Below are 12388 nucleotides of genomic sequence, written 5' to 3' on the forward strand. Positions count from 1 at the left end.
TGAGCTGAGTCTTTCAGAACGGGGTGGGATTTGAACAGATGGAGATAGGACAAAGGCCAAGTTGAATGTAAGTTCAAAGACAGGACGATTTAAAGTTTGTATGTTAATTTGGATGGACTATATGATACAGGGAGGGAAATAATGGGAGATAAGGCTGGAGTCTGAATACCTGAGTAAGGAATATAGACTTTAAAGTATAATTAATAGTAAGTCACAAAATAGGTTTAAGCTGAAGAGTGGCAGGTTCAGTGCTGTGTTTCAATAGGATTAGTCTGGTGGCAGTATGGAAAGTGGATTGGGAAGGGGAAACACTAAAGAGACTAAGACAAATTACGAGATTATCGCAGTATTAAAGGAAAGAGGTAAAAAGGGGCTTGAACTAGGAGAGTGATAATAAAAATGAAGAGGGCAAAACATACACAGTAGATGCTATGGGGTTAGAGCAGGCAAGCCTTGAGTCATGGAGTTCTGGCGTCACAGAACAATATGTGATGGGGGATGCTCCAACAGGGTTAATCTGGTCTAATGCGCAGTGCAAGTCAGAAGAGGGAGCGATCAGAGATAGGGAAGCCAGTTGGGAGTTTACTGAAGAAGTCTTGGTAAGAACAAGCAGTGGGGATGGGAAGGAAAGGACAGTTACAATTCACATCATGAGAAAAAAATTGATATGACTTACTGATGAAGTGGGTGTAAAGGCTGAGAAGGCTGAAAGTGACTGAGGTTTCAAGCCTGGGTGAGTAGACAATGGTGGTGCTGCTATTAACAGAAAGACAGAAGTCAGAATGAGAAATTAGCTGGAGGGGAACATCACACCATCATGAAGAGGAACAGAAGTCAAGAGATTCAAGCGGGGAGCTGATGACATATGACAAAGGTGTAGGAAAGAATACAGAACCAAGGAGGGAGTTAAGGAAGTGCTGAAAACTTGTAATAACAGGACCAAGAAGGTCTCTAAATAAGTCTTGTCACATAGTAAGGACTCCAAAAATATTTGCTGTTGAATGAATGAGCAGAAGCTTGTGAAGAATGCTTCCCTCCATAATGTTGGTGCTTAGAGATGTCATGTGAGAAGCAAGAAGGAAGAGCCATTCAAACACCATTTTGCTTCTCCCCCTTTCCCAGAAAAGGAGTGTTGGTCTTGGATCTGAATGAGGTGGAACAAACACAGAGTAGAGAGGACAGTAGCACAAGACGGGCAAGGAGCAAGTACCTAGTATCAGTTTAAGTGAATTTGAGCCCAGGGAAGTACAGACGCGTGGGGTGGTACATGAAGGGAGAATGACCCTCACTGTGGTGGCCTGTGTTTACCTGGCTACACCTGGAGAAGGGCATTTAGCCAAGGAGTTCAAAGCATGAATTAATACAGGCAACTGAATTGCACTCAAATTCTGACTTGCCCACTTCAGTGGCTGTGTAACCTTTTGCAAGTTACTTGATTTCTCCAGACTTCAGTCTTCTTCATCTGTAAAAATGGGGACAACCATCTCTATCTCACATAATTATCTCGAGGATTAAATGAGGTAAAGTACTCAAAGAGCTTGGTTGAGTGACTAGCGCTTAGCAAGTGCTACAAAAAATGGGTTATCTATTAGTGATGGGTCAACTGCATCTTGTGAGTTTCCACATGAGAGGAGTGATCAAGAAGAGGTCTCTCTGGCCCCTAGCACAGTACCTGGCACACAGTGCTCAATAAATATTTGTTGAATAAATAACTATAGATTCTCAAACCCCGAGTTCAGAAGCAGAGAGACTCTGATCTTACCTAACATAAGCCAGACGGAAGAGAATACTCTTGCCCATCCTTATTGTGAACTATTATGGTTACACAGTATTCATTGTTTGGCTGAATTACTGTTCCCTTTACCTTTCCCCTATTTCAATTTTACCACTTCTCTATTTAACCATACCCTCCAATTTTTTTTTTTTTTACCATTGTAAATAACACTGAGATAAGCATGCTGGTATATAGACCTTTGCTCCCATTTCTGATAGTTTTCTTGGGCTGTTATATTCTCAACATTGGAATTGAAGTGTTGAAGGGTGCCATTTTCCAGAAAATTTACACTCCATCTAGCAGCGTATTAAAATGCACGTGTTTAAAATATCACGTACTATAAGAATGTATTGGTGCTTACTTCAGCAGTGCGTGTACTAAAATGGAAATGACACAGAGAAGATTAGCATGGCCCCTGAGCAAGGATGACAGGCAGATTCGTGAAGCGTTCCGTATTTTTTGACACAACATTGCAAACTGACTATACTTCAATGAAAAAATAAATTAAAAATGTATTGAAGTCCCTTGAGAGAAATTTCTCCCGAGGGGCTCCCCAAGACCCTGAGGGATTAAGCAGAATTGGGCATAGGAAATGGAACCGCTGGGCTTTAGCAGTGAGGAGGTATCTATGGTCTCTGCTCTGTAAAGACAGATGCGTGTTCTTCAGATAGGAAACAGGAACTCAGTGGGCGGCGTCTGGGCTAAAAGGGAGTGTGGGCTTTGAAACAGGAAAAAAGAAGTCTGTTTCTGATAGTGAAAGAGATGCATTACCGTGCTGCCCTGATCTCCCATATCCTACCGGGTCAAACTGTTATTCCACACCCAGTTAGCACTTATACAATCTTTGGATTGTATTTGCAGGTGTTTTATTTTGCATTTAAACATTTGTGTTTTATTTATTTTTTATTTTTAATTTTTTATATTTTTTTAATTAAAAAATTTTTTTAATAAACATTTGTGTTTTAATACACTGCTAGATGGAGTGTAAATTTTCTGTTTCATGTATAAGCTCTTTTAGTTTTTCCATTTCAGGAAATGCTAAATCAGAAATCAGGCCATTATTTGATACGTTCCTCTTCCTCACTCCCTACCGTCCAATCCTTCAAGTTCTTTCTCTAAAACATGTGTTTTACTTTTCTCATCTTGACTTCCCACATCCAAGTCCAAGCCACAACCATCTCTTGTCTAGACTCCTGTAAGTGCCCTCCTACCTCATTTTTCTTGTTTTCATTCTTGCGTCTGAAAGTTCATTTCCAAATATTGGCACAATTACTAGCTTCAAAACTTAAATGGATGATGTCCTTTCTAACGATTTCTTTCTGTACTTAATGTCCAATAGTCCTTAATGTGGCCTACAAAGCTTTGTGTGATTCGACCCCTGCTCACTTTTGGCTCCCCATCTTTTGGCTCTCTTTCCTGGCTTTTTTTGTTTCAGTCACAATGGTCCTTCCATTCTTTTTTAATTTTTTATTATTTCTTTTAGAATTTTTTTTGGTGGGGGGAGGTAATTAGGTTCACTTATTTATTTATTTATTCTTAGGGGAAGTACTGGGGATCGAATACAGAACGTCATGCACGTTAAGCGTGTGCTCTGTCACTTGAGCCATACCCTCCCCAGAATCCTCCCCATTCTTTTTTTCCCGATCTATTTACTGCAGCACTCTTATTTCCTCATAATGACGTGTTGCTGAGGCCTCATGTTCTCACATGACAAAAGAAAACCAAAATCTGTTTGTCATCTCTTAAAGAATTGAGAATTGCGTACAAAAACCTTACATAAATTAACAGGATGAATAAATTTACATGTGTGAATGTAAACTGTTTTCCAACTCAAGGCAAGTAACAACCCTCGGTGTCCTGGCGGGAAAACATCGGGTAAGAAAGGAAAGTGGGTCGTAAGGCTCGGACCTTCCCAAGCCCGTCAGGTCGGCGAGACAGAAATGACAATGGTTCAGGACTCCTGCAGCTTCTAGAGAAATCCTGGAATCGGCGGTTCTTACATGTTAATACCCTACACAGATCAAGAGACTTGGGGTCTCCAGGATTCGCATCAAGCCAATGGATTTCTCTTTCACAAACTTGTTCTTACCTCAGACACTACAAGTGAGAGCCACATGTAAACAGGGGTTTAAGTCAAAGATAAGCACAGGGTATTAAACATATACCGAGGGAAGAGCTAACTCGGATACAAGGTCAAGATCAGCAAGAAGCTCTACCATCCAGGGCTGATGTCAGACACGAGCTTCAAGCAGCCCTCCCCATTCTAGATTCGAGGACCAGCTCTTTCCAGACTCGGGGTCTCTGCACATGCCCTTCTCGGCACCTGGGATGCTCTTCTTGCCGCCCTTCACCTTTCTAATTCCCATTTCACCTGGCAGATCTCAGTTTCAATGTCACCTTCACTTATTTATAGCAGCCTCTTTTTTTCCTTCATAAACTTCTCACGATTAAGAATATATATGTTTAATCCCGCCTCTGCCATTAGAGAGTAAATTTCTTGAGACCGTAGATAATGTGTATCGTAATAGACTGACTATCTAGGGCTTGGCACAACGTCTGGCCCAAGTGCCCTTCATTGAAATAAACCATAATGTCCAGCATGATGATAGGAAGAAAATAGGGTTTAAAATATAGTTACTCATGGAAAATTTCTGGTTGCCATTTAAATATACAAAATTAGGGATTTTCAAGTTTAGTGTCATATAACTGACTTCAGGAATTATTCACGGTAGCGTGAAACCAACAAAGGCAACTCATATTTCGTCCACGTTTCAGAGGACGTCCAATTTTCCTGTCCTCTTGTGGACTGGGGCAGGTTTGGGATCAGGGCAGGCTTGAGTTAGCTGCTTTTCTGTGGTGCTTTAACACTTGCCCTCTTCCTCACCTGGTGACATGGGTACTCACCAGCAGGCTGTGACACAGAGCATGGAAATGCTGCTGGTTTGTCTCCAGCTCATCCCAGTCCAGCTGCCAACAGCTGGTGGGTCTGAGGATGAATGGGAGTCCATATGTCAGTGATTCGCAGACCCCACTGGATTTCAGAGCCCTGGGAAAAGACAATGGCAGTGAAAGTCTCCTCAGTGATATCCAGAACCTTGACCCAGATCCACTTAAATTCAGCTTAAGTCCAAGACCCTACTGTGAAGTCCTTTAGGTTGGGGCCTGTGAATTACTCAGCTTAGTATGGCCAGCACCTAGCAAGGTCTCTGGCCCACAGCAGGGTCTCAGAGCCTGTTAAATGGCGCAGCCATCATGAGGTTTCATGACTCTGATGGGTGTTGCCTCTCCTGAGCTCATTCTGTTCCATTCACTCCTGCTGCAGCAACCGTATTACACAGCAGTATGTTAACCATCTGCATCCCAGACCTGGCTTTTTTGTGGCAAAATGCTGACAGAAGATGCATTTCAGAAAAGGATGCACTTAAGAAGGTTCCCCAGCAGCATTCATGGTCAAGCTTACTCAGGTACCTGTACATGGGCATGTGATAGGATCTAGGAAACAGTGAAAGTGGTCTTTGCCATCCTTGCTAATTCCACCCTGGCATTTATTCTCTTGGAAGCAGGAATTCTAGTACTTAAAGAAATGGGAAGGTGGAGTAGATCTTATGTACCACTTGCTCCTTGAGGGTCAGATCTCTGTCCTGATGTCTAAACAAAGTAGGTACTCAATAGCACTTACTGAATGGATAAACATCTTTCTGCTGATCTTGTTTTTCTCTGCATTCAGAGACTTTCTGGATTTTCAGTCCTCATCCAGACCTCAGAATGTCCTACTGAGGCACATCTCCCACCATCTCCTCATTCAACTCCACACACTGAGCAGACTGACCTTGCTCTTTCATACCCATACCCGCCGTTGCTGCTTTGGAACTGACCTCCTGTTGCCCGACACCTGGGGATGCCCTCTATCTCTGGACTTCCTAGTTCTGGAACCCATAAGAATAAGCATTTGCATGGAATGGAACATACTTGATCACCCGGAGCTTGTAACGAGACGCTGACGACTGGGAAGCCATCTGGTAGAGTGTGATGAAGTCTCCTTTTGGGTCATCCATCCGCAGGGAGCCACCAGCTGTGCCAGGGAGCAGGGACGGGCTGAGAAGTCGCTCTTGGAGATCACATTTCAGGCACACTGCAATGAAAAGCAGTACTGGGGGAGAGACTGTTTGTCCCAGGTAACCTGAGGCTATATATACGGTTAAGAGAGAACACCTGCCACACATTCTGCCCTCACCAGGCAAGTAGCGGCTGGGAGGGGAGAGAGGAAAGTACAATTGGTTTGGGAAGGCAGAGCAGGTCTGGAACAGTATTGCTCTACACAATAGGAGACTTATTTTCTGGGTCCGACATGATTCTTATGTTTTACTTCTGGGTTGGCTGAGCAGCTCATGGTGAAAGATCTGGCTTGTGATGGAGTCTGGGAGGAACACGTGTCCTCCGCGGTAGGGGCAGCTAACACTGCAACAGGCAGGGCCTTCTGGTAATCACAGAAGGAAATTTTGCCTCTGCTGCTTCCCTGTGGCTCAGCTTTGGCAAGACTTCAGGTTAGACGAGGGAAGAGCAGAGAAGCAGAAGTCAGGTGGTCAGCTGATAGCTACCGTTTCTGTGTGAGCACTTCTAGGGACGTTCGGGGGGAGGGGGAGGGGAGGGGTAAGTTCCTGAAATAGCTTAGGTTTAATTCCCCAAATGAATGGAAACTTCTGGGCCTTGGAGCATCACCGTGGCAACAGACAGTAAGTAGTTCTGGGGGGGCTTCAACTATGTGTGGGTTATTCACGGAGGATTTGTACTCTTGTATTAAGCTTCAGCTCCAACAGGTGTATTCACATCACTGTGTATGATGTTCTGTTGTGCTAGGCTTGAATCCTTGATACTACGAAGGTCTTTAATAAAATATGTATCAGATATGAATACTATTAAACTAGGAATGTATGAAAGTTGAGTACTTGCGAGAAGGCTAGAGGTTGATGTCAGTGATTTATGAAATGACTGTAGTAAGTGCAACATGAAGTAAAAACAGAAGTAGAAATAATGTAGGGGAAAAAATAGGATGTCAGAATAGATATCAGCTCTTGCTGGCCCTCCTGGGAGCAGCAATCAGACCTAGACATGAATTCGGGGTGAGACAGCTCTTGGCTCTTGGAGTGGCAGTCAGCAGGAGGGGATCTGCCTAGGACTCCAGCTGCCCCTCATTTCCTCTGTGCCTGACTTCTCGGTTGTTGGGTCCCTGGGCTTTAGAACCAGACAGCTGTGTTCATCTGGCTGAGGCTCTCAACTCTGCTTGCAGTAAGAATCACCTAGTGGGCTTGTCAAAGGTACTGAGGTCTGGGCCCTACTCACAACAACGAAACAGGGATCTTTGGGACTGGAGCTGTTTTCGGTGTTTTTAAAAGTTCCTCATGTGATTCTTCCTGCAGCTAGGGCTGAGAACTCCTGGAACTGTAATCTCAGCAGTGTCCCCAAAGCTGGGAAAGATGTTTTAGCAGGCAGGGAATGAGTCTAGAACCATGTATGCTTCTCACCACGCAGAACCCATGTGCAGAGGTGGCAGGTCCCAAACTCAAAGAGGTAACACAAGACACTCATGTGGGGCAGACTGTGCACTCTGTCAGAAAGAGGCCTCTGAGGGAAGTCCCTAGAGAGCGGGTTAAGGGCCTGAGGCAGCTACAGAAGCAGGTGGTGTTGGATGGAGACCCTTATAAGGAGAAGTCAAAGTGAACATCTGAGGAGCAGTCCTCAAAAGATTCTAAAGTAGGAGACTTCAGGGGTTTTGTTGTATTTTGTTATGTTTTTCCTGTAGGGAGTCACATTTCTAGAAATCCATTGTGCATCAGTTTTTTTAAACAATGGATAGCTATAGTATGATCTTTATTGTGCTCGTATAAACTCGCGTGTGTGTCCCACCCACCCCAGAGGAGGCCTGCTTCCCTGGATCTCATTCCACCTGTGCCTGAGCATCTGGATTCCAGTGAAGACCTCCTGGGCAGAAAAGTCCAGATCTAAGTTCTACCACCCACCCTGAAGACCTGTGGATTTCTGAAAAATGACTGCAGATAAACATTCTGGCTCTGGCTGGTGCTGAAAGCCATGGAAAAATAGAGGGCAAAGCAAAGAAATTCTCAACAGTACCATGGGCAAACGCCATGCAACAGTGGAAGAAGGCTAGTGGCAGGAGTTCCTGGCTTTTGATGGCCCCAGCCCTCCTAATGAGATAAGTGCCCAGCAGGAGGCAGACTCTTGGTTCAAAATTGTCCCGCACAAGGCAGGCTGTGTAGCTGGTAAGGACCCAGGCTCTGGAGGTGACAGACCTGAGTTTGATGAATGTCCTCTGGACTGAAGAGTAGTCAAATGCACAAAATGCACAAAATACAGATTTCTAGTCCTAGGGGTTAAGAATGGGTTCTGGAGTTGACTGGCTTCGAATTCTGGCTTGGCTAAGAATTTTCTGTGCAGCCCTGGGGGAAATGTTTAATTTCTCTAAGTTTCAATTTTCTCTGTAAAACTGGGATAATATTACTTTTATTGGTTTTTAAGACTTCCTTTTTCTAACTAACATCTCTGTATGTATCTCTTAATCACCATTGACTGGGCAGATAATCTTCGTCTTACTACTCTACTCACTCAGTAAGGATAAAATATATTTATAAGTGATAAAAAAGCACTGTGTCACATTTAATTGGCAGCGTTTTTCTTTCTTAGTGGTACATAAAATAATGGTGTATCTTTTCATTAATAGCATCTTAGATTCAATGACATATGGTTACAGTACCTGTCTCATGTTGTTATGAAGCTGAAATGGGATAATGCAGGGAAAGGAATTAACACAGTGGCTGGAAGAAAATAGATAAGTGAATTCCAGAGGATGCGACTAGGAGCAATTGGTACTATTGGCCTTGAAGACAGTAAAATCAAGGTTAAGTTGCTAAATGCATCCGGGGCCCTAGACTGAAAGTGGGGCAAGGGTGGGGTGGGGTGAAGGGTGGGGGTGGGGAGGGAGGGAGAGAAAGAGCCAGAAGGCTATCCCCAGAAAGCAAGCGCCAAGATACGTCTTTCCTTTGGGGGTGGAAGTCTATACCCCTTTTTCTCATTGAGCGCCCCCTCCTAAAGGGGAAGACACAATTTAAGTCTTCTCTTTGGAGCTGGGCCCTAAGCCGACCACGAAAGGGGGTGAACTCTAGAAATGGCTTTGTCCTATGGTCTGGTGGGACCTGAACTAAGCATCACTGCCAGCCAGAGCAACAGCCAGGACCTCGCTGGCCTCGGGCTTTGCCTCTGCAGGTGCTTCGGTTCCCCTCAGTTTGGTGTCTCCCTATTGAAAAGTCCTCGATTTAATCTCCACTTACCTTTGGTTCTTTTCCTCTCCTCACGGGCCCTGTTGATATTGCCGAGGTACCACCTTACCTCTAATTATAATGTCGATAATGTCTGCTGCATCAAAAGTGAAAGACTGAGAAAATATAGGACTCATTGTGTGCTTATGCAGTGTAGCTGATGCCCTGTTATTGGGGTATTTCAGTCTTTACGCTGAAACTAACTAGCCCTTGCTGTCTGGGCTTACTTAAGTTCAGTTTTGTAACTGTGGTCACTTTTTAGAACTACTCTTCTTACTCCTCAATGCCTACACTGGACAGCCTCATCCAATTCTCCTCCAACCCCTAAACTTCAACTACTCTGTATCCTGGGGATCTACCAATCTAGAGTCCTAATTGTAGACTGGGATAACCATAATCTATGTAATACGTCTTTTGTGGGGGTGTGTACTTGGATTATCTCCGGCTCTGGAAATGTTGCTGAGACACCGTGAAGGAAGAAGAAGGTGGACGTGTTCTTGGTCTGTTCCACTGTTATGTAGCCAGGCTTTGAAGAACATCTCCATGCTGACAACATCATTGTCTACAGTCTGAAGGTCAATGTCAGTTCCCAAGACAGAATTCTCTGCAGAAGAAAGGGACGCAGTGGTTAAAGTGTTTGACTGTTTAACTGTAAATTTTGAAAAATATAAAAATTTAAATGCACCCATCTTTTGTACCCATCAACTTTTACCTCTAGATATCCAGCCTAGAGACATTCTTGGATAGCACACACACAGACTCATGCGAAGGCGTCCGGTACAGCATTGTAATAAAAACAGATAATCAAAATTCCAAACAGGAAGCAAATCAAATGCCCATCATTAGGGGAATGTTGAAATACATTATGGCACAAATGATGGAGTATTAAGCTATTGTTAACAAACAAAGTAAAGCTAAATGTACTGACGTGGAGAGTCAGGAGATAGTATGTGAATAAAGAAAGTTCTAGAAGAAGATGTATAGTATGAGCCTATTTATAGAAAAATAAAACTATTGGCCTGAGTACATACATATGTATGGAAATGCCTTTTACAAAGCTCTGGAAGGCTACCATCAAAGTGTTAATAGCGGACAGGAGTAAAACATTCTACAGAAAACATGTAAAAAACATTTTACAGAAACAGACTCAGCCATAGAATACAGACTTGTGGTTGCCAGTGGGGACAAGGTTAAAGGGGTAAGCTGGGAGTTTGAGATTTGCAGATACTGACTGGTATATATAAAATAGATAAGTTTATACTGTATAACACAGGGAAATATATTCAATATCTTGTAGTAGCTCATGGTGAAAAAGAATATGAAAATGAATATATGTGTATTCATGTATAACTGAAGAATTGTGCTGTACACCAGAAATTGATGCAAAATTGTAAACTGACTATATAACTCAATAAATTTAAAAAATATTAGCAAAAAAAACCCACTTTAGGGTACAAAAACAGCCCCCAAATAATATAGCAATGCAAATTAAAGACAATTAACAAGGGGGCCTTCAGTTTTATGTTGTTGTTTCACAGTGAAAATGTATTCAACTATTACTGCTGTTATAAAAATTAAATTTTAAAAAGACTCATAGAAAAAAAAAAAGATGAATTCCTGAGCTCCACCTTCTGATACAGACGATACAAGTTTGCTGCTGACTTACTAAATCACACAAGTATGGTCAGCAGCCAAGAAGACGGGGTGGCCTGGTGAAGTGCGATTTGACTCCAAACCTGAATGAATGAAACTAGGTAGGCAGGTAGCCTTTGCTAGCCTACTTCCTTCCTCAGGCAACACTAGCTCAGGAATTGGGGTTTGGGTGTGAAGGTAAAGTTTGTCAGTAAAAGCCAAATATAAGGTGAGAGACAGGAAATGAGACAAGATCTGGGAGGAAACCGAGGAGGAACCCGACTTTTTTTTTGCCTCACCATGAGGGACTCTCTGAAATACTTCCACAAAGGGCCTAAGAAAAGTCAGTTGCTCCAATGAATTAACTTCTATGTATGACTCATGGATCCCGGGGAGAAAGCTGGTTTATTTCTAGAACGACATTCCTGAGGACAAGTCTGCAGAGGTGGCATGCTCTCCACAAGGGACAAAGGGCTTCAGTCCAAAGTGTTGGCACCCACACAGGGGAGGTGTGGCGAGACTTAGATGACTTCATGTCACATTTCACGACTTATTCTGTGGCTGATAAGGGGCACCAAATGCCTTTCTCTTCGACTAGTATTACTAAAACTCTACCATCTTTTGTGAATAGTCACAAGGATTCATTAGGTAACTAGTCATTTCATTTATTCCAACACGGACTAATAGTAATTATGTATCACACAGAAGATGAAATACTGTACAAAGATATATGATACTCTTTGCACTTACAGAGTTTACAAAACAACATTATTATTTAAAAAAAATTTTGGGGGGTATTGGGTTTATCTATTTATTTATTTTTAGGCAGTCCTGAGGATTGAACCCAAGACCCTGTGCATGCGAAGCATGTGCTCTACCACTTGAGCTATACCCTCCCCCAAGCAACGTTTTTCTTGACCATTCCTCCTTAAACTTTCATCTGCCCCACCATGTTTTCAAGCACTACAGTGATAAACGTGAGGTCATTGTCAAAGGAACATTCCTCGTAAGTGGAGAGAAATGTTCTTCTTAATAGTGTGAATCATCTTTTGTCACAGGCAAAACAAGAAGTAATTTTTCTGAGCCTGGAGTTCAACCCTGAGTAACAAGTATGGAACTGACTGGACAGCTGCTTCTCAGGGAGGCAAAATAGTCATTAAAGCATAAGGACGCAGACACAGAACTAAAGAAATGAAACTGAGCAAAGGATCTCAAAACGCAGAGAGGTTAATAATGCTTTGAGTCCAAGCAGAATTTTGAAGAGAAATAATTGTTTCTTTTTTTCTCCCCAGGGAAAGGGTAGAAGATTAGAGACTCCTACCATGGGCATTATATGAGGACAATAGCAAAGTTATCTCCCATTAAGAATCTGGAAATGAGAAAAAGAGGGTTTTCCTCAGATGGTCAAATGATAAAATTAATACAGAGTGATAAGGCCAATGAAAAACAGTCACAGTAAGAAAGAAGGATGGCTTACTGACCAGAGCAAGATTTGGCTGGAGCCTGTGGATGGTCCTGGCTTATCCAAAGAAGGAATGTGACCATTAGAAGGGAGGAGGATTGGCCAGAAATGGAGCCCAGAGGAAGGGAGCCACAGCAGCACACGCTGGCAGTGCCGTCCAAGAGGGGCTCAGAGGGGAGGGTGTGCTGG

At 43.0% G+C, this 12388-nt stretch overlaps 1 protein-coding gene and 1 non-coding gene across 5 annotated transcripts in view; one reads left to right on the forward strand and one right to left on the reverse strand.

Moving 5' to 3' along the window:
* M1AP (meiosis 1 associated protein) overlaps positions 1–12388 on the reverse strand; it is a 57561-nt gene that overhangs the window by 13631 nt on the left and 31542 nt on the right. For all 4 annotated transcript variants that reach the window (XM_072937448.1, XM_072937447.1, XM_072937446.1 and 1 more), the window contains exons 5-7: positions 9536–9709; positions 5744–5906; positions 4679–4820 (exon numbers count right to left, since the gene is read on the reverse strand). In XM_072937448.1, the coding sequence (XP_072793549.1) occupies positions 4679–4820; positions 5744–5906; positions 9536–9709 (479 nt within the window). The remainder of the gene's footprint in view (positions 1–4678; positions 4821–5743; positions 5907–9535; positions 9710–12388) is intronic.
* On the forward strand, positions 2128–2234 carry LOC116283575 (U6 spliceosomal RNA). Its single transcript, XR_004193203.1, has one exon. It is a non-coding gene; the product is annotated as a U6 spliceosomal RNA (small nuclear RNA).

This window comes from Vicugna pacos, chromosome 15 (genome assembly GCF_048564905.1).
Source record: "Vicugna pacos chromosome 15, VicPac4, whole genome shotgun sequence".
NCBI lineage: Eukaryota > Metazoa > Chordata > Mammalia > Artiodactyla > Camelidae > Vicugna > Vicugna pacos.